General features: G+C 46.2%; 1 protein-coding gene across 1 annotated transcript in view; it reads right to left on the reverse strand.

Annotated features, from left to right (window-relative positions):
- Positions 1-27,516, reverse strand: part of maptb (microtubule-associated protein tau b) — a 78,203-nt gene that overhangs the window by 11,320 nt on the left and 39,367 nt on the right. The window contains exons 5-11 of the mRNA XM_072249248.1: positions 20,397-20,464; positions 20,035-20,217; positions 19,015-19,141; positions 13,310-13,584; positions 5,110-5,202; positions 4,525-4,606; positions 1,909-2,021 (exon numbers count right to left, since the gene is read on the reverse strand). Coding sequence (XP_072105349.1) covers positions 1,909-2,021; positions 4,525-4,606; positions 5,110-5,202; positions 13,310-13,584; positions 19,015-19,141; positions 20,035-20,217; positions 20,397-20,464 — 941 coding nt within the window. The remainder of the gene's footprint in view (positions 1-1,908; positions 2,022-4,524; positions 4,607-5,109; positions 5,203-13,309; positions 13,585-19,014; positions 19,142-20,034; positions 20,218-20,396; positions 20,465-27,516) is intronic.

Here is a 27,516-nt window from a genome sequence, read left to right on the forward strand (position 1 = left end):
ACCTGACCTACGTCCCACTCTATCCCTAGTAAACTGCCTTTGATATCTACAACTCAGTCTCAGTCTCTATATCCTGCTGCTCTCCATTTCCATATCCTGAAGCAGGATACAGCTGCTGGCACAATGCCTCTTGGCTCCAGTGACCCAGGCGCTGTCTGTGCCGAGTTTCCTACGGGTGCTCCAGTTTCCTCCCACATTGCCCACTGTAAGTTGTGGGAGAATCAGGGGACGTTAATGTGTCAGTAGTTCCACAGAAATAAATAAAGAAATGCTTCGATAGAATTGCTTTGAATGTCAGCATAGATTTGATGGATGGAATGCTCTCCGGTTTCATAAGGAAATATGAGAATCAAAGTATTCTCTACCGCAGGGGTCCCCAACCTTTCTCGCACTGCGGACCGGTTTCATATTGACAATATTCTTGCGGACCGGCTGACCGGGTGGGGGGAGGGTTGCCAACAGACAAGAATAGCAGTCAAATGCACTGGGTTTACCCCGAGAAAGACTACAATGACCATGAAGCCTTGCGTGGGCACCAGTGCGCATGCGTGTACGATTTTTTTCTACAGATCGTTTTTGGCGATTCTGTTCGGGGGAGGGGAGGACGGTGTTAATCACGACCGGAATATAGATGATAATTAGCTAATACACTCAATTTCGTTTCTAAAAGGGTTTATCTAATGAATTTAACATTAAACACATATTTTCCTCACATGAATATAGTGATAAGTCAATCATCAGGGGAGGACAGGGGAGCCTGAAGTAAGTGTTGACCGAACTTCCAGTAGAAGTGGTAGAGGCAGGTTCGATATTATCATTTGAAGAAAAATTGGATAGGTATATGGACAGGAAAGGAATGGAGGGTTATGGGCTGAGTGCAGGTCAGTGGGACTAGATGAGAGTAGCGTTCAGCACAGACTAGAAGGGCAGAGATGGCCTGTTTCCGTGATGTAATTGTTATATGGTTATATAAGTCACTAGCATCATAACATTTTAAGTAACGTTTGGATATTAAACACACAGCACATATTTTCCCCGTATGAACATATAAAATCATTGCAACACACCAATATCGCTGAATCAGTGGGAGCCCTGGGATTGTTTCCCTGCAACAAGACGGTCCCATCAAAGGGTGACGGGAGACAGCGATACTCGAACGGAGTTCCTTATGTCCAGTCTATTCCACAAATTAGTTTTCGTTGCATTCATTGCAGAGATATGTTGGAAATGGAAGCAATGTTTTCAGTGCTTTCGTGGCTATCTCAGGATATTCAGCCTTCACTTTGGTCCAGAATGCCAGCAGAGATGTTATGTCAAACATACTTTTCAGCCCACCGTCATTTGCAAGCTCGAGGAGTTGATCTTCTTCCCGCGCTGACATAGATGACGCGCGGGTAATGACCTCGCGTGTGTTCAAGCTCAACAGGGCGTGGACAGGGAATGAGGAAAGGAGCAGCTGACTCATATCGCCAAATCATATCGTTTCGCCGCGGCCCGGTAGCGCATGCTCTGTGGCCCGGTACCGGTCCGTGGCCCGGTGGTTGGGGACCGCTGCTCTACCGAACCTTCTACTCTGCACCCATCTCCTGAACCTGCCCCAACCTCTTTTAATGTAGGCCTCAACTTGGACCTCTCACTCTATCCATCTCTCTCTGTCACCTTCTACCCACTTCTTTAACAGCACCTACCTGATAAATAGAAAATTTAAGCCAGAGTAGGCCATTCAACCCATTGAGCCTGATCACAGCTCATTTTCCATACCATTGATGCCTTCTTGTCTTGAAACGTAATCTACTCCATCAGCGGCCTTCCACGGTGGAGACTTCCACAAGTTCAGGTGAGTACACGGCCAGTGTCAGCTAACATTACACCCAGTGGGGTTTAGTCTGAGCTAACAGTGCTTCTCACCTTCTTGGTGCCACCTCCTGGCGTGTGGCTGATGTTGTCCATCGATCCGATCTTGGACTGGGCTTTCTCTTTAAAGTCCACTTTCTGTGACTTGATCTCCACGTTGCCACCACCTGTTGGGGAGTAAATTCAGAGAGTCACTGTTATATCAGTCAACCTGTGAGTTTTATTTAGAATACTAATTTCTCTGTTATCCTCATCCTCTCAAAACTATTTGCTCACCTCGTCCCTCACAGGACTGCTCTAAGATACGAAGTCTGACTCTCTCTGATGCATCCATGTTGTCCCTGCCCCTCCTGGTAAGATGTACCTGCAATGCACAATCTTTTTAACTTGCTCCTACTCTCTCTTTTTCTAAGCTGACCCTGTACTCTGTTGAAAAGCTGGGGGGGGGGCGGTGATGGGTGGAGATTTACATGACTGCTCCATCCTACCGCATATGTTGTCTCCTCCCTCAAAAACATCTCTGCTCTCACTCCCTTCCCCTATTGTGTCTGTTCAGTTTCTCTCAGGTTGTTCTGCTCTACTTCACATGCTGTGTTCTCTCATTTTCTATCTCTCTGGACTCTCTCCATCTGGGAGCTCATTGTCTATCTGCTCTCACTCCTTCCAAAACAGTGTCTACTCACTCTCCCACCTTGACCTGTCAGTGCTCGTTCACTCTGAGTAATCTGTCTCCTTTCTAATGCTTTATTTATTTATTTTAGAGATACAGCATGGTAACAGGCCTTCCGGCCCAATTACAACCCTGTGGCCAATTAACTTACTAGCCCACACGTCTTTGGACTGTGGGAGGAAACCGGAGCACCTGGAGGAAACCCACATGGTCACAAGGAGAATGTACAGACTGCAGCAAAACGGAACCCAGATCGCTGGCACCGTAACAGTGTTATGCTGACTCTATGTTACTGTGTTTGTGTTTGTTCTTCCTTTCTTGGACATAACTTTCCTCCCTCTCTTAAGATATGACATTCAGAAAGTTATACAGGCCTTCAGCCCAGCTCATCCACGTTCAACCCAAATGTCTGTTTGGCCTGAGGCTGAGGGTAGCAGACACCAACAGAATCAACAAACTCATTCGTAAGGCCAGTGATGTTGTGGGGATGGAACTGGACTCTCTCACGGTGGTGTCTGAAAAGAGGATGCTGTCTAATTTGCATGCCATCTTGGTCAATGTCTCCCATCCACTACATAATGTACTGGGTGGGTACAGGAGTACATTCAGCCAGAGGCTCATTCCACCGAGATGCAGCACAGAGCGTCATAGGAAGTCATTCCTGCCTGTGGCCATCAAACTTTACAACTCCTCCCTTGGAGGGTCAGACACCCTGAGCCAATAGGCTGGTCCTGGACTTATTTCCTGGCATAATTTTCATATTACTATTTAATTATTTATGGTTTTATTACTATTTATTATTTATGGTGCAACTGTAACGAAAACCAATTTCCTCCGGGATTAATAAAGTATGACTATGACTATCCCTCTAAACCAGGGGTCCTCAGCCTAGGGTCCATGGCATAATAAAGGTTGGAAAGCCCCGTTTTAAACCCTTCCTTCCCATGCCCGTGTCTGAAGTATCTGCTGCTCGATGTGCTCGCGCTCCTCTTCACTCCCCCTCAGATCTGTCGATGTGTTTGTGCTTGCCATCTATCTCAGCTGTGGAAATAATCTGCTTGAGGAATTCAGCAGGTCGAGCAGCATCTAGAACACAGAACGGTACAGCACATGGACAGGCCATTCAGCCTGCACATCTCCTATGAACTTAACCCCTCTCATTTTATATGCATGCACTCCGGTATTAGACATTCCAACCCTCGAATAGTGACACTGACTGTCTACTCTATCTGCACCTTTCATCACCTTATAAACCTCTATCACATCTTCCCTCAGCCTCTGACACTCCAAGTTTGTCAATCCTCTCCTTATAACACGTCTTCTAATGCAGGCAGCATCATGGTAAACGTCTTCTGTACCCTCTCCAAGCCTCAACAGCCTTCCTATAGTGGGGTGCTTTCTTGACTAAAGAGATGGTACTTAGGGAGCAGGAGAGACCAGGTGAGGCCTTGCCGTTAAAAGCACACTGTACCTTTACATTTGACCCACCAAGGTGCAACACTTCACCTTTGGCTGGGTTAAACACCATCTGCCATTTCTCCACCATATCTGTAACTGATCTACATCCTGCTGTAATTGCTAGCCACAATGCCTCAATCTTTGTATTGTCTGCAATGTCCTTGCCAGGAGGTTTGCTGGTGCTCCCCAGGAGGGTTTCAACCAATTTGGCAGGGGAATGGGAACCACAGCAGCAAGTCAAAAAGTGGAGGGATTAAGAGCATCTGTGGGAGGAAAAGAATTATTGACTTTCTGGGTCAAGACCATGCATCCCAAATTGATGATGTTAGCTGCGTTGGTCCACAGAACAGAAGAGTTTGTTGAATAGTGAGGGACTGGTTGGAGTTGATGGTCAAAGGTACTGAAGGTGCACACATCACTGAGAGCCAACATGCAGCTGGAACAAAAAGGAAGAATATCCAGATGTCTCTGTCTCTCTCCCCTTCCCCTAAACCCCCAGATATGGGACTGTGATCAGTCTGCTGTCACTCTCAGATATTTACCTGGCTTGTGATGGATATTATCCTTTGATCCACATTTTGACGACACATGACTCAGATCGAGTTTCTTGTTCGTGATTTGTACCTGAAGTGGAAAAGTCAGCAGTTAGAAGTGCACATGGGCTAATGTCCGGGACACAGTGGGGACGAATACCTGATGTCCAGGACTGAGGGAGCCTGACCCTGTGATGATGCGGGAGTTCAAATGTAAAAGAGATCTTACAGTGGGACAGAAATCACAGAAAAACTCAGAAATGGGAAGTGGCTAAGAGGGAACCCTGTGTCTTTTTTTTTAGTAAAACTCACTATGAGACAAAGGGAATCTCATAATACTGGGGAAGTGGGTATCTCACTCACCTCAAAGGGAATGGAACTCGCACTGAGATACGAAGCAATAGCTCAAATAGGAAACTCACAAAATGAGGCAAAATATATCCCCAAAACAAGAATTTCACACATTGGGCTCTCATGGAATGGGACAGAGTGTGTCCTGCTTTCTGGGACAAGGCTGAAATGTACCAGGTTGGGACAAAGAGTGAACCTGACAAAGATGGAATTTCACACACTGACTCCTGTACTTTTACATACATTTCCACCTCCGGGAACATGTTTGATCTTGTCTTTGGAACCACACTTTGACTGCACAGCGCTGTAATCTTCCTTCTTGTGTACGATTTGTACCTGCACAAATATGGTCAGAAAAAGAATAATGTAATCATTACCAGGGTACTCGAACAGGGCTGGAAGGAAGTGGCAGAGCCCATCGTCTGAGCTGGGCAGCAGAGTGCAGGATCAATGCTGGATCTGTCTCTACGGATGTCGAATCCAGGATCTCACATTACATAGAACTTTCCAAGGTTAATAGAGAATCCATAGTCAAGGCCAACAATTCCTGACAGGATGCAGATACCATTCAGGGCAGTCAGTAGCCAATGGGGGCACTGTTCCCTCAAAGACGCGCAGGCGTGTAGCTGCGCAGTAACTGAAATGCTCCCGTGCTCACAGCCTTTGTTGCCGCGCAGCTGGAAATTTCTTTTACATAATGTTTTATTAAGGTGCCATGCAGTTTTCAGGCCATGTAAAAATTTCCTGCTCAGAGCAATGGTTGGTCCACGCAGCTGCAAAATAAAAAAATTAGAGGGAACATTGCATGGGGGAGTCGTCAGCTGTGTATAACACCGAGTTGAGGGAACTGCAGCCTCACAGCTCCAGAGACACAAGTTCAATCCTGACCTCAGGTGCTGTCTGTGTGGAGTTTGCATGTTCTCCAGGTTCCTCCCACATCCCAAAGACGTGCAGTTTGGGAAGCTGGCAACTGTAAATTTCCCCTCGTGTGTAGAGGGAGGGGTAGAAGCTTGGAGAGGATTTGGGAGAATAAAATAGGTTTGGATAGGATTAGTACAAAAGGGTGGCTGATAGCTGGTGCAGACTCAATGGGCTGAAGGCTTGTTTTCTGCCGTATCGCTCTGATTTGATGAGTATGATTCACTATGCATCACAGGACTGTGCTCATACTGCAAATTCAGGACAGTTAGTGTAACGGTGTCTCCATTTGTCCATCCTTTCAGTAATATCACAGTGAGTGTTACTGAGACCTCGTTATCACCTACTGGCTAAGTCCTTGAGCTCAAAGACTTTGCCTCAGCTTGTGGCCAGTCATTGCCGCCCTCTGCCTCAACATCATCCAGACAGGAATGCAGAAACTATTGCAGAGAGATAAATGCTCTCCCTACTCTCTATTAAACAATACAGATCAGAAAGAGGCTCTTCCAATCCACCTCCTCCTCCTCCTCGAATATCAACACACTGCCCAAATCATCATTTATGTCCTTCTCTTTGGTAAATATCGATACAAAGTAAAAATCTTGCCCACTTTAATTGGTTCTGCATGCAAGTTCCTTCCTCTTTCCTTGAATGGAACTATCTCTCCCTAGCTGCCCTATTCCATCTAATGTAACTATACAATGCTTTGGGGTTTTCCTATTGCTTAATCCTACTTGCCATTTCATGGCCACTTTTAACCCTCATATCCTTTGTAACTGCCACTGTGATATTCTCACTGATCAGAACCTCTCTATCACTTCCAAAATCAATCTGCCCTCCTCATTTTTCATAGCTCAAATATAAGAATTAAGGCTCTAAGCTCATCTGCCTCACCCATTACACTCCCCACATTAAAATAAATACACTTCAGGTCATCAGTCCTGTTGTGTTACATAGGACATGGAATAGGCCACCATGCCTGTGCCAACCATGATGCCAATCTGTCTGCATGTGATCTGTATCCCTCTATCCCTGCTGTGTATCTGTCCAAATGACTTTAAACATTGCTATCACGTCTGCTTCTGTCTCCTCCCATGGCAGCAGGTTCCAGAGATGCACCTCTCTGTAAAATAAAAATGCCTCACTAATCTCTTTTAAGCTTTCCCTCTCTCATTTTAAACGTATCCTGGGGGAACAACTCTGAATGTCTACCCTATCTATGTCATTTATAATTCTAACAGATCGCCAGTCAGCCTCTGATGTGCCAAAGTAAACAATCCACGCTTGTCCAAATTTCCTTTATTGCTGAAACCCTTCATCCTGGTGAACTTCTCTGCACCTTCTCCAAAGACTCCACATCACAGGAAGTAAAGTGGTGACCAGAACAGCTTATAATATTCCCAACGTGGCCAACCCAAGCTCATCATCAAGTTTCAGGACCTGGGCCTCTGTATCTCCCTCTGCAATTAGACCCTTGACTTCCTCATCTGTCAGTGTGGATCGTAGCATCTCCTCACTGACCATCAACACAGGGGCACCTCAAGTCTCCCTACTTCACCCCCGCTCTGCTCTCCATATACACGTGACAGTGTGGCTAAGCACAGCTCCAATTCCACGTACAAGTTTGTCAATGACACTGCTGTTGGATGAATTACAGGTGGTGATGAGTCATCTTACTGGGATGAGATAGGACAGCTGGTTGAATGGTGCCACAATAACAACTTTTCACTCAATGTCAGTAAAAAGAGCCAATAGTTGACCAGAAAGGGGAGGGAAGACAAACATGCATCAGTTTATATTGGGGGTTCAGAGGTGGAGAGAGTCAGCAGATTCAGTTTTCTGAGTGGTGACATGCTGTATCAGATGACCTGTCCTGGGCCTATCACATAAGGAAAGCACACCAGTGCCTTTACTCTCTTAGAAGGCTGAGGAAGTTTGGCTTGTCATTGAACACTAACAAACTATTGCATGGTACTGTAGCAGTTGGTGTAACGCTACTACAGCTGGGCCATTCCGGAGTTCGGAGTTCAATTCCAGTGTCATTCTGTAAATGTGCTTCCCGTGGAATCCGTGGGTTTTCTCCAAGTGCTCTGGTTTTCTCCCACGGTCCAAAGGTATACCAGGTAGGTTCATTGGTCATTGTAAATTGTCCCATTGATTAGATTAGGGTTAAATAAAGTTTGTGGGCTTGCTGGGGCTGCATGGCTCAAAGGCCCAGAAAGGCCTACTCTGTACTGTATTGAAAAATAAAAATAAAATAAAACTTTTGCAGATGTACTGCTGAAAGTATCCTTTCTGGTTAGCTCATGGTCAGGTCGGCAATTCAAATTCACAGGAATGCAAAAAGGTACAGAGAATAATGGACTGCCTGATGCATCATAGGCACATTCATTCCAATCATTGATATTATCTACTGGAGGCAAAGCCTCAAGAAAGCAACATTCATCAAAGATCTCCACCATCTGGGCCATGCCATCTTCTCATGGCTGAAGATACAGAAACTTGAAGTCCTACAAGACCAGGTTCAAGAACAGTTACTTCCCTTTGACCATTTGGTTCTTAAACCAACTGGCAAAGCCCTAATCACTAGAAGTTAGCAATTATGATCACTTTGTACTAAAAATTTTGGTACTGTATTTGTTCTTGTAAGAATAATGTCTAATTTATGTTTTTCTTGTGAAAACTATTTATATGATTCTATGTGCCTGTGATGCTGCTGCAAGTAAGTTTTTCATTGCACCCGTTCTGCGTGCCACAGTTCCCAAAAGAGCCATTGGATTGCGTAGAGCTGAGAGAATTTAAAAGAAGTGAACAGGTGCAGTCGGCACATTTTGCGCGTCACAGTTCTCAATGAAACATTGGATTGCGCAAATGGAAAGAGTTTAAAGGAAGCAAGCGGGAGCAGTTAGCACATTTTGCGCGCCTCGGTTTCTGAGGAGACATTGGATTGCGTAGAGGGAGAGAGAGAATTTAAAATAAGTGGGGGGGGCAGTTAGCACACTTTGCATGCCGCAGTTCCCAAGGAGACATTGGATTGCGCAGAGGGTGAGAGTCTTTAAAAGCAAGCGTGCGAGGGCAGTCGGCAGATCACAATTCCCAAGGAGACATTGGATTGTGAGGGGGGGGGGGGGGGAGGAGGAGAGGGAGAGGGAGGGAGAGAGAGAGAGAGAGAGAGAGAGAGAGAGAGAGAGAGATTAAAAGAAACGAAGGCGTCGGCACATTTTGCGCACCCCCGTGTCGTGGAGACATTGCATTGCGTAAAGGGAGAGAGAGTTTAAAAGCAGTCGGCACATTTTGCGCATCACCGTTTCCGAGAAGACACTGCATTGCGTAGAGGGAGATTGTGTTTAAAAGAAGCCAGCGAGTGCAGTCGGCACATTTTGTGCAACACCGTTCCCGTGGAGACACTGCATTGCGTAGAGGGAGAGAGAGTTTAAATGCAGTCGGCACATTTTACGCACCACCGTTCCCGAGGAGACACTGCATTGCGTAGAGGGAGAGAGAGTTTAAAAGCCAGCGAGTGCAGTCGGCACATGATGTGCAACACCGTTCCCGAGGAGATATTGCATTGCGTAGAGGGAGAGAGTGAGTTTAAAAGTAATCGGCACATTTTGCGCACCACCGTTCCCGAAAAGACATTGCACTGCGTAGAGGGAGAGAGAGTTGAAAAGAAGCCAGCCAGTGCAGTCGGCACATTTTGCGCACCACCGTTCCCGAGGAGACATTTTGAGGGAGAAAGAGTTTAAAGAGCAAGCGTGAGAGGGCAGTCGGCACATTTTGCGCATCAGGATTCTCGAGGTGCCATTGGATTGCGCAGAGGGAGAGAGTTTCAAAGAAACGAGGGCGTTAGTCAGATTATTTTGCGTAACACAGTTCCCAGTTCCCGATGAGACATTGTATTGTATAGAAGAAGAGAGAGTTTAAAAGAAGGGGGGGGGGCAGTCAGCACATTTTGCACATCACAGTTCATGAGGAGTCACTGGACTGCGTAGAGGGAGAGAGTTTAACAGAAGCGAGTGAGTGCAGTCGGCGCAATTTGCGCGCTACAGTTCCCGAGGAGACACTGGATTGAGTAGAGGAAGGAAAAAGTTTAAAATAATTGAGAGGAGCAGTCAGCACATTTTTGCGCACCACAGTTCCAAGGAGACATTGGATTTCAAAGAGGGAGATAGTTTAAAAGTAGCGAGCAGGGGCAGTCAGCATATTTTGCGCGTTACAGTTCCTGAGGAGACATTCGATTGCAGAGAGGGAGGAAGCGTTTCAAGGAAGCGGGGAGGGGGTGGAGAGAAGAGGAGGGACAGTCTGCACATTTTGCGCACCACAGTTCCTGAAGAGACATTGGATTGCACATAATTAGACACTTGGCAAGGTCCAATAAAAAGAAATTATTTTTAATTGGAGCAGGCATTGTGTGACTGGGCCAGTGTTAGAGTGGGGAGTCAAGGCTTTGGGAGGGGAGGGTTTTTCTGTTATTTATTCTTTCTGTCTTATTGCACATTTAGCGCAGCGGGGATGCCAGGCAGGATAGTGGAATGTGGAAAGGCAGGGAGACCTCCAGTGTCACTGACAACTACACTTACAAGTAGTGTACCCATCTGCAGATTCTAACAGACAGTGTTAAGGAGTTGAAGCTGGAACTGCATGAATGCCGGTCCATACAGGGATTAGTTACACACAAGGTGCAGGACACAGGCAACTGAGTGACGGTCAAGAAGGGGAAAGGGTTTAAGGAGCCAGTGCAGACTACAGTACCCCTGCGGCCATTCCCCTCAACAACAGGTATATCACTTCGTATACCGTTTTAGGGGGAATGACCTAGCAGAGGAAAGCTACAGCAACCGGGTCTCAGGCACCAAGTCTGGCTCTGTGGCTCAGAGGGGAAGTGGGGAGATGAGGCAAACTGTAGTGATAGGGGATCCAATGGCTTTGGGAATAGAAAGGAAGTTCTGTGGACGAGAATGAGATTCCTGGATGGTATGTTGCCTCCTGGGTGCCAGTGTCAGGGGTATCTCAGACTGCATCCACAGAATTCATGTGGGAGGGTCATGTTCCATGTAGGTACCAATGTCACAGGTAGGAGGGGTGACAAGGTCCTGCAAAGTAAGTTCAGGGAGTTAGGTGCTAAGTTAAAGGACAGGACCTTCAGGGTTGTGGTCTCAGGAGTGCTACTCGTGCCATGTGTTAGTGAGGCCAGAAATAGGAAGGTCGTACAATTTAACACGTAACTGAGGAGGTGGTGCAGGAGGGAGGCCTTCAGATTTTTGGATCATTGGGCTGTCTTCCAGAGAAAGTGGTTCCTGTACAGAAGGGACTATTCACACCAGAACAAGAGGGGGCACAAAGAGGGAAAGTTTGCTAGTGCTGAGGGAGGAGGGAGGGGAGGAGGGGATGTTAAACTAGAGCTGCGAAGGGATGATGAAACAGAGTGCTAGAACAGATAGTGGAGAAGTTCTGGGGGAAGATGTTGTTAAGCTCACGTACAAAGTCAGGAATCAAAAGGTTGAGCATGGTGGGACTAATGTTCTGAGCTGCGTGTATTTCAATGCAAGGGGAATAGTAGGAAAGGCAGATGAGCTCAGGGCATGGATCAGCACATGGAATTATGATATTGTAGCCATCAGTGAGACTTGGTTGCAGGAGGGGCAGGACTGGCAGCTCAATGTTCCAGAGTTCTGTTACTTTAGATGTGACAGAGCAGGAGGGATTAAAAGGGGAGGGGTGGCATTACTAGTCAGGGAAGATGTCACGGCAGTGCTCAGCCTGGACAGACTGGAGAACTCGTGTAGTGAGGCTTTATGGGTAGAACTGAGGAATAAAAAAGGTATGACCACATTAATGGGGCTATATTACAGACCACCCAACTGTCCACGAGATTTAGAGGATCAAATTTGTAAGGAGATTGCAGACAACAGTCGCAAGAAACTTAAGGTTGTTACAGTAGGTGATTTTAACTTTCCACCTATTGACTGGGACTCCCATACTGTAAAAAGGCTGGATGAGAAAGAGTTTGTCAAATGTATTCAGGAAAGTTTCCTTCATCAGTACTTAGAAGTTCCATCTGGAGAGCTTGTGATATTAGATCTCCTGTTTGGGAATGAGACAAGGCAGGTGACAAACATTTGTGTAGGGGAACACTTTACATCTAGTGATCACATTGCCACTAGTTTCAAATATGCAAAAAGATAGGTCTGGTCTTCGGGTTGAGATTCTAAGTTTGAGAAAAGCTAATTTTAATGATATCAGAAAGGATCTGGCAAGTGTGGATTGGGACAGGTTGTTTTCTGGCAAAGGTGTACTTGATAAATGGGAGGCCTTCAAAAGCGAAAATTTTGAGAGTACAAAGCCTGTATGTTCCTATCAGAATAAAAGGTAAGGATAACATGTGTAGGGAACCTTGGTTTTTGAGAGGTATTGAGTCCTGGTTAAGAAAAAGGAGGTGCAAAGCAGGTAGGAACAAATGAGGTACTTGAGGAGTATAAGAAATACAAGAGAACACTGAAGGAGGAAATCAGGAGGGCTAAAGGAAGCCATGAGGTTGCCTTAGCAGACAAGGTGAAGGAGAATCCCAAGGGCTTCTACAAAGATGTCAAGAGCAAACGGATCGCAAGGGACAAAATTGGTCCTCTGGAAGATCAGAATGGTGATCTATGTGTGGGGCCCAAAGAGATGGGGGAGATCTTAAATTGATTTTTTGCATCTGTATTTACTCAGAAGATGGACGCAGAGTCTACAGAAATGAGGCAAATCAGCAGCAAGGTCACGGACCCTATACAGATTACAGAGAAGGAGGTGTTTGCTGTCCTGAGGCAAATTAGAGTGAACAAATCCCCAGGGCCTGACAAGGTGTTTCCTCAGACCCTGTGGGATGCTAGTGCAGAAATTACAGGGACCCTAGTAGAGATATTTAAAATGGGTGAGGTGTTGGAGGCCTGGAGGATTAGCCAATGTCGTCCCGCAGTTTAAGAGAGGCTCTAAGAATAAACCAGGAAATTATATACGGGTGACCCTGACATCAGTAGTGGGAAAGTTATTGGAAGGTATTCTAAGGGACCAGACATGAGTATTTGGATAGTCAATATGGCTCTGTGTGTGGTAGTTCATGTCTAACCAATCTTACAGAGTTTTCCCCTACAACAGCCCACCGGTCACACATTCAACAATCCTATCTTCTGATTTCTTATGTTGCTGTCACGTGGCATTGTGAGTAATCCTGAGATTATGACCTTAGAGGTCCTACTTTGTAATTTCTACTTTATATTATGGACTTGTTTGCTGGAACTCTCCACCTCTCTTAAAAAGCTGGACAGCAGTAAAGGTCACGATTCTGCAGAGGAGTCTGGCTTTCCACTCAGAATACATTTAACATAACCTCTCTGCTTTCCAGTCCTGTTCCACTTCAGACAAACCATTAGGGGCATTGTTACATCTGTCTTTAGGTTTGGTCAGATGCTGTTCTCTTTTTGTTTGCACAGAAGGTCAGAGAGCCTGCTCTAGTCCATAATAAAAGTGAGCCCTGGCCAGTTACCTTGCCCCCACCAGGGGTGTGTTTAATATTATCTGTAGATCCAATCTTTGACTTGACGTTTTTCAGGTCCGGCATTGGTGCAGGAACAGTAGCCAGACGTGCCTTGGAAGCAGCCGGGGACTTTGGGGGAGTACGTACAACAGCCACCTTCTTTACTTCCTTAGCTGAGCCAGAGGATGGCTGTGAGGGAGTACGTGAGCGGCTGCTTGGGGTCCCGGGAGCTCCTGGGCTGCTGCATCCACTCCCACCACCACCCGGCTTGGCTGGAGAGTCCCCTGAGAATCAAGAACAAATATCCGAGAGGAATTAGTCAGGAAGGAAAAGGAAGCAAGGGCAAAATCAGACTGGGCACTTGTGGAATATAAGGATAGCACAAAAGGTTTCAAAGATGTTACAAAAGAGCTTGATGAGGGTGAGACAGTGGACGTTATCTACATGGACTTTAGTAATACATTTTGTTACGTACCCCGTAACTGGGTTGCCAAACCAGCAGAAATGGATCACTCAGTTGGAGTCTGGATTACTAGAACTAAGAAAGTTTTATTAAAGAAACAAGCAACACAGTAATCGAAAGGATAATAAATGCAACAGTTCAGCAATGATAAACACACATATGCACAGAATTAAGATAACAGCATCAATCAAGCTCTATTGTTGTCTAGGGGTAAATGACCAATTTCAAAGTGACACAAAGTTCAGTCCAATTTAGTTCAGTTCGCAGTAATCGTGGCCATGGCAATGGACAACGTGGGGGGGGGGAAGAGAGAGAGAGAGAACGGGAACGACTGATCATTCAGAACGGCTTCCACTCACAGACCGGCGATATTGCTCCCAAGCAGCTTTCGGGCGGGTCCTTTGTGATGTCACCTGAGGTCACCGACTGTGACCCCTCCTCCAGATGCGGTCGATCCTCTGCAGTGAACCCGGCACCCAAGCGAGGGTGGATACACACCAGGTTCCCGCTGATCGTACCTTTCCACCCTATGCGTTTAAGGTCCAGTACTTCCCACCGACTCATGAGAGGCGCACCGCTTCCAGGGTCTCGTTACCTCAGGTGTCGTGTGTCCTGCCTTAGCAAACCTGTCCCTTTTTATCCCCCTGCTGGGGTATCGCCTGTCCATCACTTCAAACAGTTCAGGGATCAAAGGGGGGAGCCGCTCTAGACAGCTCTCTCTCCCGTCCCTTCATTACACATCTCCAGGTGCTGTTTCATTGTGTTCCTTATCTCTCTCTTGAAGACAGGTGGCAGACCAACTGCTGATCACACAGGACAGCTAACATCCTATCTATGTGTATTCTTGTCACAATTTGATGAGATCCCTCATGACCAAAAGATAAAGATGCATGGGTTCCTGGATGAATGGCAAGTTTGGATTTAGAACTGGCTTGCCCACTGAAGACAGAGAATTGGGTGGAAGGTTCTTATTCTAGTTGGAGATCCGTGACTAGGGGTGTTCCACAAGGAGTGGACCTCTGTTGTTTGTGACATTTATCAATGGTTTGGATGAAAATGTAGATGGGTGAGTTAGCAAGTTAATGGATGACACCAAGGTTGGTGGATTGTAGACAGTTTAAAGAACAATCAGAAAATACAGCAGAATGTAGATAAGTTACAGGTATGGGCAAGGAGTTTAATTCAGGCAAATGTGAGGTGTTGCAGAGCTCAGCTGGAAACCTTGTTGTGGAGGAAGTGTCCAGTTAATGGTAGAGCCCTTAATAATGTTGAGTTACAGAGTGATCTTGGGGTCCAAGTCCATTGTTTATGGGAAGTGGTTACGCAAATAAATAAGGTGTTAAAGAAGGCGTATGGCATACTTGTCTTCATTGGTCAAAGTGTTGAGTATAAAAGGAAGGAAGTTATGCTGTTGCCATATGAAACCTTAGTCAGACCACACTTGAGAGTACTGTATGCAATTTTGGTCACATCACAGGAAGGATGTGGAGACTGTAGAGAGGGTACTAAGAGGTTTACCAGGATGTTGCCTGGATTGATTAAATGCTGAGAACGGAAGGTGCCTGGAACAGGTTACCAGTTGTAGTTATAGAATCAGACAGTCCAATGGAGTTGAAGAGGCTTTTCGACAGACACATGAATATGAAGTGAGTGGAAGGATATGAATGATATGCAGGATGATATTTAGTATAAATTGGCATTGAGATCAGTACAACATTGTGGGCTGAATGGCCTGTCCTGTGTGGTTCTGTTTTATGTTCTATGTCCTCAAAACAACAGGACAATGGTCTCGCCCAACACTGTCCCCTCACTGAATGCACCAAGTACTTCAGCCAGCCCTGAACCTCATCCTCACTTAGTTCAAAACCAACCACCAAACACGATGGAAAATAATCAAATGCTAATCAGCTCAGTGATTCACTCAGAGCTGCACATTTCATCTAACCCACATTCAATGACTAATTCCAGTGCCAAAGGTCAGGTCGTGACCCACAGCACCTGGTCCCAGTGCCAAAGGTCAGCGCATGACTCACATCATACTCCATACACAGTGTGATCCACTCTCCTGGCTGTTGTAGGTGTTATGGGCAGAATATACAAAAGCAAGTTTATTTCATGATCATAGAGAAGGGTAGTAGTAGACCTCAGACCTATACACCTGAAGCAAGTGTAGTGCGGTCATGTACGGTATCCGGATTACAGAGGAGGAGGTACTTCTTGTCTTAAGGCAAATTAGGGTGGATAAATTCCCAGGGCCTGACAAGGTGTTCCATCAGGTCTTGAGGGAGGTTAGTGCAGAAATTGCAGTATTCAGACAGACAGACTGATTAGGGATAGTCAACATGGCGTTTTATGAGGTAGGTCATGTCTGAAAGATCTTACAGGGTTTCAAGGAGGTTATCAGGAAAGTTGATGAAGGCAAGGCAGTGGATGTTGTCTACCTGGACTTAAGCAAGACCTTTGACAAGGTCATGCATGGGAGGTTGGTGAAGAAAGTTCAGTTGCTTGGCATTCAGGATGAGGTAATAAATTGGATTAGACATTGGCTTCATGTGCATTTTGGTCACCTACCTACAAGAATGATGTAAATAAGGTTGAAAGAGTACAGAGAAAATTTACAAGGATGTTGCTGGGACTTGAGGACATCATTTTTAGGGAAAGGTAAAACAGGTTGGGACTTTATTCCCTGGAGTGTAGGAGAATGAGGGGCGATTTGATAGAGGGATACAGACTTATAAGCAGTATAGACAGGGTAAATGTAAGCAGGCTTTTTCCGCTGAGGTTGGTGGGACTACAACCAGAGGTCATGGGTTAAGAGTGAAAGGTGAAATGTTTAAAGGGAACATGAGGGGAACTTCTTCACTCAGAGGGTGTTGAGAGTGTTGAACAAGCTGCCAGTGGAAGTGGTGGGTGCAGTTTCAATTTCAACTTTTAAGAGGAGGGTGGATAAGCAGATGGATAGGAGGGGTATGGAGGGCTATGCTCCAGATATGGGTCGATGGGATTAGGCACAGACTAGGTGGCCAAGGGGCCTGTTTCTGTACTGAAGTGCTCTATGACTCCAAAGCTTGAGAGCAGAGACCACAAGGCTCAGGGACATTTATCAGACCCTTGAAGGGACCTCTCATATGCTGGACGATCTCTTGATCTCACGATCACCTCCTTTATTTGTCTACCTGCACTGTAGTTTCACCGTAACTACAAGAGCACGGAATGTTGTTGTTCGTCCTTCGTAGTTGAAGATGACCATGGCTTCAAAGTCAAATGGGAGATTGGTGGCTGTGGGTCCGGAGGTGACTGATGAGGCCAATCCAGGCCCTGAAGGCTCGCCCACATGTGGGACACAAGTGGGTGGGTGCTGTCATGGCAGTGGATGCTGCTCGGGCCTTGCGCACAGCACGCTTTCGTTGTGCCTCGATGATGCGCCTGACTTCAGCTGCACGGGCTCCTGTAGTGATCTTGCTGCGCCAAGCTGGATGGTCGAGGGCAAGAGGGTGTTGATGTCGACACCCAGGCCTTTGAGGGACGCTTTCAGGCAGTCTTTGTAACGTTTCTTCTGCCCCCCCAACTGAGCGCTTGCCCTGACACAGTTCTCCGTACAGCAGCTGCTTAGGCATCGGCTGTCTGGCATTCTGACCACATGTCCAGCCCACCTGGCTTGGGCTTTCAGCAGGAGGGTGTAGACGCTGCAGAGCCCAGCTCGTTCCAGAATTTCCGTGTCGGGGACTTTGTCCTGCCACCTGATGTGGAGGAGTCTGCGGAGACAGCTCAGGTGAAAATGGTTGAGCTGTTTGGCGTGTCTGCTGTAGACAGTCCAGGTCTCGCTGGCGTAAAGGAGGGTGGTAAGGACCACTGCACAGTAGACCTTCAGCTTGGTGGTAAGGCTGAGTCCTCTCCGCTCCCAGACGTTCTCACGGAGTCTCCCAAAGGCGGCGCTGGCTTTAGCAATCCTGTTGTTGACCTCAGCGTCTATGTTCACTACGCGAGAGAGTATGCTGCCCAGGTAGGTGAAGTTGTCGGCTGCCTGGAGGTTCTGGCACTTCACCGTGATGCGCGGCTCCTGGTATGGCTTTCCTGGGGCAGGCTGGTACATAACTTCGGTCTTTTTGGTGCTGATAGTGAGACCGAAGTTGTCGCAGGCTTGTGAGAAGCAGTCCATTTCATGCTGCATCTCCTGCTCTGTGCTGGCGTTGAGTGCGCAGTCATCAGCAAACAACAAGTCTCTGATGACAGTCTCTCGCACCTTTGTAACTGCCTGCAGGCGCCTAAGGTTGAACAACCTGCCGTCAGTCCTGTACCGGACGTGGATTCCTTCTTCGTAGTTACGGAAGGCATCTGTCAGCATGGCAGAGAATACAGAGTCGGGGCAAGAACGCAGCCTTGTTTGACGTCATTTGTCACTGGGAAGGCCTCCGACTCGTTGCCGTCATCCAGGACTTTCACCATCATACTGTCGTGGAACTGCCGGACGATTGTGATGAACTTGCTGGGGCAGCCAAACTTCTCCATGATCTTCCACAAGCCTTCTCTGCTGACCATATCAAAAGCCTTGGTTAGATCGACAAAGGTCACGAAGAGGTCGCTGTGTTGCTCCTGGCATTTTTCCTGGAGTTGGCGCGCAGCAAAAATCATGTCCGCAGTCCCATGTTCAGCACGGAAGCCGCACTGGCTTTCTGGGAGCAGACCTTGCTCAAGATGTTGGAGAAGGCGGTTGAGCAGGACGCGGGCCAGAATCTTCCCCGCAATGGACAAGAGGGAGATGCCTCGGTGGTTGTTGCAAGACTAGCGGTTGCCTTTCCTCTTGTAGATGTGGACTATGCTGGCATCCTTCAGCTGTTGCGGGACCTGTCCCTTTTTCCACATGGACTGGAAGAGAACAGTCAGCTTTTGCATCATCGAGGCCTGGAGCTGGCCTGCCGCTCATCGCGACTGCCGCCGCCCACTCCCGCCGCCTGGTACGGTCGGGAGCAGCTGCAGGACCCGGCGAAGGTGGAGCAGCTAGCGGGCGAAAACAAGTGAGGGGGTGGTGTCATTACTACACCACTAGGTGATCATCCCAACGGCGGAGCAGGCGGAAGAGGAGACATCTCCCAACTGCTGCAAAGGCGGATGAGGATGCCCAACAATGGGTAGGGAGGCTTGCAAGCACGCCGCAAGAACTGCCGTAGACCCACAACACTCAAGAGTACGGAATACATTCTACATCAATGTACACAAGTGTGGATGACAGTACACGGAACAATAAGAATACCTGCTGCCCGTCGGCGATCCGGTGACTGACCAGATTCTTTCTGAGCGGCTGGAGGTCTGGCTGTGGTCTTTGATCCTCGCGCTGCTGGCAGTCGACTCCTGCTAGCCTCTGGCACGGCGTCATGAGGCTGAGAGACAGGCAAATTCATATCAGATAAAACACATTACGAATCTGGCACATGGCTTCAGTTCTCCATGCTAAACAGTGCAGGACAGTGCAGCAGGATGTGAGAAGCAACAACTCTACGAGTGGTTCAGTAGGCAGAGGAGCCACAGTCATGGATGGGGGGTAGTAATAGTGAGGAGTTACATCAAGTAAAGAGGGCAAGGCTGAGGAGTGAGAATGACAGTGATGGAGGAACGATGACAAAGGTTGAATGAGTGACAGTGAGGGGCAAGAGTGATGGGGGTGGGGGAAGAACAGTGATACGAGAAGCGATGTATTGGAAAGCAATGATAGATTGGTGGGTGCATGACAGAACACTGGGGGGAGTTGCAGAGTTCAAGAGGAACACATGGACAACTGAAAAGTGGGAATGAAGGGGTGAAGGGGAGGAGTAATTTGAGAAAGGGGTGGGAAGAACATGGTAGGTGGACTGACAGGCATGGTGATGTGAAATATTGACGAGGAGAGAGATTGTGAGAATTCAAGGGAGAAGCAGTGAACATCGGAAGGGATTTGGTGCTTTGATGCTGACAGTGAGAGTGAAATCTGATGGGTAAGAGTAATCCAGTGACTGGGAGAGGGACGGGCTGCAATGGGTGTGTTAAGCCATGTCGTCTCCATTGTTAACTAATAAGTCAGACATGCTGGAAGACAGCAATGTTTGTTATTCCAAGTAATGCTGCAGCAACTTGCAATGACCGATGATATAAAAATGGACAACTACATCTGCTGAGTGCATCAATGGACACAAACAGGGTGCAAGACAGTTAAGCCGAGCAGCTGGTGTTTGCTTGGCTAGCAGAAGGCTGCCACTGTGTGACCTGTGTCAGGACAAAGCCTTGATACGGTCCTTACCTTTGCTGAAGGCACCTTAGCTCCCGTGCCACTGTGGTTTATCGAGGAGAGATGTCTTTTTGGGCTGGTGACGGGGCCGAGAGCTTTTCTGGTACTGACACTGGGAGCTTTAATGGCCCTCTTAGAGCGGGCAGCAGCCTGAGGCCTAGCTGTTGAGGATTTTGCAGATGTAGATGTGAAGACCTTTGCATGTAAATAAAATTCAAAATGGCAACACAAAATACGAACTTCATGAACCGGATGAAATGGCGGTTTTAAAAAAAAATACAATATTACAAAATAGGAAAAGAAACGTTTGGATGGTGATGTTGCTGCTGGCATGGGTTGAGGGATGAGCCCCTGAGCCAATATCTGACTCTCACCTGCATCTTGCCCTTGGCGGAAGCTGCCTGAGGTTTGGCTCCTTCCTCACCTGTGACAGGCACTGGAGCTAAAAACAGGAAAAAACACAATGGGTTCTCACCGATTTCAAATGGGAACAGGTGACCCCCCACTTAAATGGAGATTTGTGGCAGTACAGGTAGAAGGAGGCAGCATACGGGATATGTGCCTCCATTGTTGAGGCACAGACTATATGAGCAGGAAGGTTATGGTACACTATTAGCTAGGCTACAGTGGGGTAGTGTGGAGAATGGAGCGGGTGCAGAGAAGGTTTAACATGTTGCTTAGAATGAAGCATTTTATAGTTACGAGGAGAGACTGTGATTGCTGGGTTTGTTTCCCTTGAAGTGGAGGAGGTTGAGGGACCCGATAAAGGTGTACAAAGTTGCAAGAAGCATAGGAAGAGTAGAGAGCAGTAGTGTTGTTTCCCCAACGCAGCTCAGGGGCATTGGTTTAGAGTGGATCTAAGGAAGAACTTTTTCACCCAGAGGGTGGTGAAATCTAGAACACATGGGCTGAGCAGGAACAGATCTACTCCCCATCTTTCTCCCACTCACCCCTCTGTAGCCCCCTGGACTGTTACAACAGCCCAAATGCAAGCTGGCAGAGCAGGTTGGAGTCTTTTTAATATCAAACTCTCTATCCTGGAATAACGTGCTCCTTCTCCCTGTCTGTATCAGAACCACCACTACCTGTCTTCCTCTCTGTGTACAGTCCGGCCTGATTAACATTGCCCATGTGTCAAAACCGCGTCAGCAACACATCACACCGCCACAGCACATGACCCCATTTGCCACACCTTCACTCTATCAGACAAACCCTCACGGTTTCACCAACACGTTGCTGCAATCAATCCAAAACTCCTCACTTTTCCAGGTCTGATGAAGGGTCCCATATTTAAAATGAGGACTGCTTTCTCTTTCCACAGATTCTACCGATCTGTTTAGATTTTCCAGCATTTACAGTTTCCATACCATGTTAAATCAGTTTTTCTTAAATTTTATTTATTTAGCAATACAGCTATGCCACCCCAACAAAACTCCGACAACCCCGGTTTAACCCTAACCTAATTGTGGGACAATTTACAATGACCAATTAACCTACTTGTCATTGGACTGTGGGAGGAAACTGGATCACCCAGGAAAAACCCACGCATTGCACAGGGAAGACGTACAGACTTCCTAGAGAGGACGCAGAGATTAAACTCCAATGCCCAAGCAGTAATAGCATCGTGCTAACTGCTACACTACCATGGCTCCATGAATAGGATAATACAACATATTCAAATTTGCCCGCCAAGTCCCACCACCTTACCATTAACAACTCACTACACAGACCAAGCAGCTGAATGTGCTGGCAAATGTCTCCATTTCAACCCAACTGATCACAGAAATCTTTTGTTCCACAAACTACAACACCCTTTCCCCGCTACTGAAAGCTAACTTGCATCACTCTTTCCCAGTTCTGACAAATGGTCACAGTCTGAAACGTTGACTGTTTTGCTTTTGCACAGATGCTGCCTGACCAGCTGAGTTTCTGTCTTGGTACCAGGAATTGCAGTCTGTCCAAAGGAGCATTTTAGAACTCAGAGGGTCAAGAAACTGATAAAGACAAAGTGAAATAGAAGGGTAGATAGTATAAACAATTTTAAGAGCTTTGATAGTTATGTCAAAATGTAAAGGTTAGCAAGTATGGGCCCTTACAGAGAAACAGGAGAATGGACATAGAGACCGTTACAGGAATTTTGAGCCGTGGCCAATCAGAGATCCATAGTGCGGGAAGACGCAGCTCACTCAGGTTCGCTGATTAGCTACACAAGGCATCGACTTGTGGCAATTTGGTGTTTTGAGCAGCGGTCAGTCAGCAATCGAGATTGATTGGTATAGGAGCCAAGCAGCTGGTTACTATCTGCATTGTATTGTGTTGCGCGTTTGTTATGATAACTAATTACATGAGCGGGGGTGTGTGGTAAAAGCAAAGGGAATAAGTTGCGTATTCATGCTTTGTTCTGTGCAGTATGCAGCTGGGGGCTGACAGATGTCATATCTTTTCTTGACCGCTAAATTACGCTTAACTCACATTTGGATATGCTTAAGTTTCATTGCTTCAAGATTGCATGTTTGCTAATTGCTAATAAAGGATTGAATATACATCTCCGACTTTGCAACAATCATTATTGGAGTTGAGGGTGCGTTATACAAGGATAATAAATCCACGGGGCCAGCAGTGGCAACTTGATGTGTTTAGAATTGGCTGCTACATTCTGTCAACAAAAATTTTCGACAGTTACACCAAACGAACATCAGCATTCAGATGTGTCTCCAAAATTAGAATCATTGCAGCCTGGAGCAGCTTGTGGCATGTAATCATGCTGAGTGTTTGGGTGTGGGACACAGTTTGGAGTGGTCAGCGCTGCCTGTTCATTTGGGGACTGTAAGCTGTATAGTGGTGTTTGCCTGAGAGTTTGATGCTTGATTTTGTTGAAATACTTAAGTGAATGCTGTTGTTTTGTCTAGTTTGCGCACTTGGAAAACAATGCGAGTCAAGCTGGAAGCAGTGACCCTGAAGTCAAGAGAGAAATTAAACTTACTGAGAAAGCTTTGGCAGCTAGAATTGACAATTTTCGAAAGGACTATAATAAAATTCTTAAAAGGATTTAAGATTTAATATCGTTAATTAGAAGTTTTTTTTAAACAAGAAAAGCAGCAAGGTGTTTCATGAGTGCAGTCTCATTTGGATGATTTAAATATTCTTCAGATGTTGCTAAGCAACATAACCTGCTGTTGACTTTAATGCTCATCTCTAAGCACGATCAACAGGTAAACAATGACAGGCTTATTAATACAGTCACAGCAGAGGCTGAACAATGGTTGAAACAAACGTGCAGGTCTCGTGGCTGGTGGAAATGAAAGCCACAGAGCATGCTGTGACTATATACATAGCTGATCATTTGCAGGATGACAGTGCATCTAATGTGCCTGCAGCATGTTCTGTTGCTTGCAGAGCATCTCCTGCGCCTGATTTTGCTGAGTTTTGCTCAAGACAACAAATATTGAGGGATAAACACACACTGGAAGAAAAGATGGAACAGCTTCGGAGAAACCAGGAAGATGGAACAGCTTTGGAGAAACCAGAACGAAAAGCCGGAATAGTTTCGGAGAAACCAGAAGCTGCTTAAGTTGCAGGAAGAAACTGCAGCCGAGCTGGCCAGAGTTAAAGTGCTAAGGGTTTAAAGCGCTGTGACTGCTCAATGTGCTTCAGCAGGACAGATCTATGGTGAGAGTTCCTTTGTTGACACAGAACAAAGAAATTGGAGCATACTCAATGCCTATGTGGATACATTTAAGGAGCAAATGTCACTGAGCAAGAGTTTGAACCCCAAGGGGTAGTTCAGCCTGCACCCGGGGGCACTCTGAACCTGTGCCATATCCAATAGCAGAAGGTGCTTCTGAGAACACTGATTTACGATAGGGTGACACCCGTGTTTCGGATAATAAAGGTCTAAATGCTGCGCTGGAGGCCATAAGGAAGCAAAAGGAAATAACAAGCATAGCGACACAACAGCAATGTATTGCATCTCTATCTAAAAGAAATTCTAATCTCCGATGGCAATCCATTGCAGCTTCATTCACTTATGTGGGCTTTCAAGATTAGCATTGAAGGCAAGACGAATAATTATGGAGACGGTCTCCATTTTCTTGAACAGTTCACTGGAGGTTACCCTACAGAGCTTGTCAAAAGTTGCCAGCGGGCCGACCTGGAGTAAGGATACACAAAGGCCCAAGCTTTACTATAGAACATTTTGGTCATTAGCACAAATTTGCTGTGGCCTACATGGAAAGGGCTTTCTTAGCCACATATCAAATTAGAAGATATGAAGGCCTTCAAGACAACAGTCTTTTTCTTAGAGGCTGTTGCAAAACCATGGAAGACGTACAGGACACACGTGAGCTAGACATGCCTGCTAACGTGAGGATTGTTCTAAAGAAACTGCCCTATATGCTGAGGGATAAATGGAGAACAGTGGTCTCTGAACTGCAAGAAAGGTACAACCATAAAATTACTTTCATTGACATTGTTTATTTTATTGAAAAGTGAGTAAAGATTACTACACACCCAGTATTTGGGAATATACAGCATGCTACATCACCTGTTATAAACAAAGGTGTGAACAAAACTAAGTCACAACTTCATTCTAGGCTAAAGGAAGCAGTTTTGCCACAACTGTGGCCACTTTGAGAAGTAAAGCTGGAACTAATGAAAGGGTTTGACTGTTCTGTGAGGTTGACCATACGTACAGTACATTAGATTCGTGCTCCCAGTTGGATTGTTTTCCAAAAGGAAAATGGTGTCTGCTTTGGTTGTTTGTGTACAGGACATACTAGCAAGGATTGCAGGAAGCGTCTTTCATGCAAGATATGCAGTGGCAAGCATTCCAGCACATTTCATATTCACTCTGACGAACAGGGTGCAGAATTGAAACAAGCCGTGAAAGAATCAGACAGAGAGTAATGCCCTGGAATCCAATGGCCTTACAGGGGCTGATGATTATGATTATAAACTTCCCATAGTTCCAGTACAAGTAAATCTAAGAAGGGTAACAAGACATTGGTTACTTCTGCTTTCCTAGATCAAGGAAGTACAGCAGTGTTCTGTACAGTGAGCCTCATGAACAAGTCCAACCTGACAGGAAAAAGGAAACACATTCTCTTACTCACCTTGGGTCAGGAGAGAGTCGTGAGTAGCTACATTGTCTCAGGATTGGAAATGGCTGGCTTAGAAAGTGCAAACCATGAGACCATAAGATATAGGAGCAGGATTCAGCCATTGGGCCCATCGAGCCTGCTCCACCATTTCATCATGGCTGATATATATTTTTTAAAATCAGCCATACATTTATCCTGTTTCTACCCTCACTGGTGCATGGCACAGGCAGCAATCCAGAAATTACTACCCTGGAGGTCCTGCTTCTCAGCTTTCGACCCAGCTCTCTAAATTCTCTCTTCAGGACCTCTTTGCTTTTCCTTCCTATGTCATTGGTACCAATATGTACCAAGACATCTGGCTGCTCTTCTTCCCCCTCCAAGATGCCGTAGACAGGAAAACTACTGTGAACTACCTAACATCTATATGCAGGGAAGGATGCCTGTCCACAAAGGGAACATTCCTTGTCAGAGGGATCTTCAGGAACGGTCACACCGGAAGCATATTCATTTGCCAGAAATTGAGCTGCTGAAGGTCCCCAACCTTTATCACACTGCGGACCGGTTTCATATTGACAATATTCTTGCGGACCGGCTGACTGGGGGGGGGGGGGGGGGGGCGGGGGAGGGTTGCCAACGGACAAGAATAGCAGTCAAATACGCTGGGTTTACCCCAAGAAAGACTACAATGACCATGAAGCCTTGTGTGGGCACCAGTGCGCATGCGTAACTTGTGCATGCGTGTACAATTTTTTTCTACAGATCGTTTTTGGTGATTCTGTTCGGGGGGAGGGGAGGGCGGTGTTAATCACGACCGGAATATAGATGATAATTAACTAATACACTCAATTTCATTTCTAAAAGGGTTTATCTAACGAATTTAATATTAAACACATATTTTCCTCGCATGAATATAGTGATAAGTCAATCATCAGGGGAGGACAGGGGAGCCTGAAGTAAGTGTTGACCGAACTTCCAGTAGAAGTGGTAGAGGCAGGTTCAATATTATCATTTGAAGAAAAATTGGATAGGTATATGGACAGGAAAGGAATGGAGGGTTATGGGCTGAGTGCAGGTCAGTGGGACTAGATGAGAGTAGCGTTCAGCACGGACTAGAAAGGTAGAGATAGCCTGTTTCCGTGTTGTAATCGTTATATGGTTATATAAGTCAATAGCATCATAACATTTTAAGTATCGTTTGGATATTAAACATGCAGCACATATTTTCCCCGTATGAACATATAAAATCATTGCAACACACCAATATCGCTGAATCAGTGGGAGCCCTGGGATTGTTTCCCTGCAACAAGACGGTCCTATCGAAGGGTGACAAAAGACAGCGATACTCGAACAGGGGATCCTTATGTCCAGTCTATTCCGCAAATTAGTTTTCCTTGCATTCATTGCAGAGATATGTTGGAAATGGAAGCAACGTTTTTAGTGCTTTCGTGGCTATCTCAGGATATTCAGCCTTGACTTTGATCCAGAATGCCGGCAGAGATGTTATGTCAAACATACTTTTCAGCCTGTCATCATTTGCAAGCTCGAGGAGTTGACCTTCTTCCCGCGCTGACATGGATGACACACGGGTAATGACCTCGCATGCGTAGTGGCTCAACAGTGGCCATGACAGGGAATGAGTGAGGAAAGGTGCAGCTGACTCATATCGCCAAATCATATTGTTTCCTCGCGGCCCGGTAGCGCATGCTCTGCAGCCCGGTGGTTGGGGACCGCTGCTCTAAGGCATTGGAGCTGTTGCAAGTGATTCTCAATGTTAATGATGGACCCCATGCAATCAGAATAATGGTGGGTTGGACTGTGATGGACCATTGAACGGAGACCGTGGTTGTTGAAGAGACCGTGCTTGGTCAGAGCTGACAATTAGCAGGATTTCAGTTTTGAACTTGGATGAGGTTTAGCAGCAGCCACTCAAGACAGATTTTCCTGATCAGAAATCACAGTCCAAGATAGACTGCTTACCAAAAGAGGACATTTGTGTAAATGTTATTAAAATCGATCGTGGATATTGGTCATCTTTTGGTTTTGGTCTTAGAGCTCTATGTGCCCGCTCAATTTCAATTGGTCGAACCTCCTCTTCCATTTGCAAAACATCCGGGATCCATTTTTGAAAAAATTCTATTGGTTTTTCTCCCTCCGTACCTTCTCTAAGACCAACAATTTTAATATTATTACGTCTACTAAAATTTTCCAACATGTCCACTTTCTCCAAGAGTTGATTTCTTTCCGAGTTCCAGACAAGCAGATCATTTTCTGTTTTTTCCACTCTATCATTCATAAGCCCCATTGCTCTTTCCATCTTTTGAAGCTTCTTATCCATTTTGTCCTGTCTTTCCATAACTATATTATAGCACATCTTCGTATCTCTAAGCTCTTCTCT

Source organism: Mobula birostris, chromosome X, assembly GCF_030028105.1.
Source record: "Mobula birostris isolate sMobBir1 chromosome X, sMobBir1.hap1, whole genome shotgun sequence".
In the NCBI taxonomy this organism is placed as follows: Eukaryota; Metazoa; Chordata; class Chondrichthyes; order Myliobatiformes; family Myliobatidae; genus Mobula; species Mobula birostris.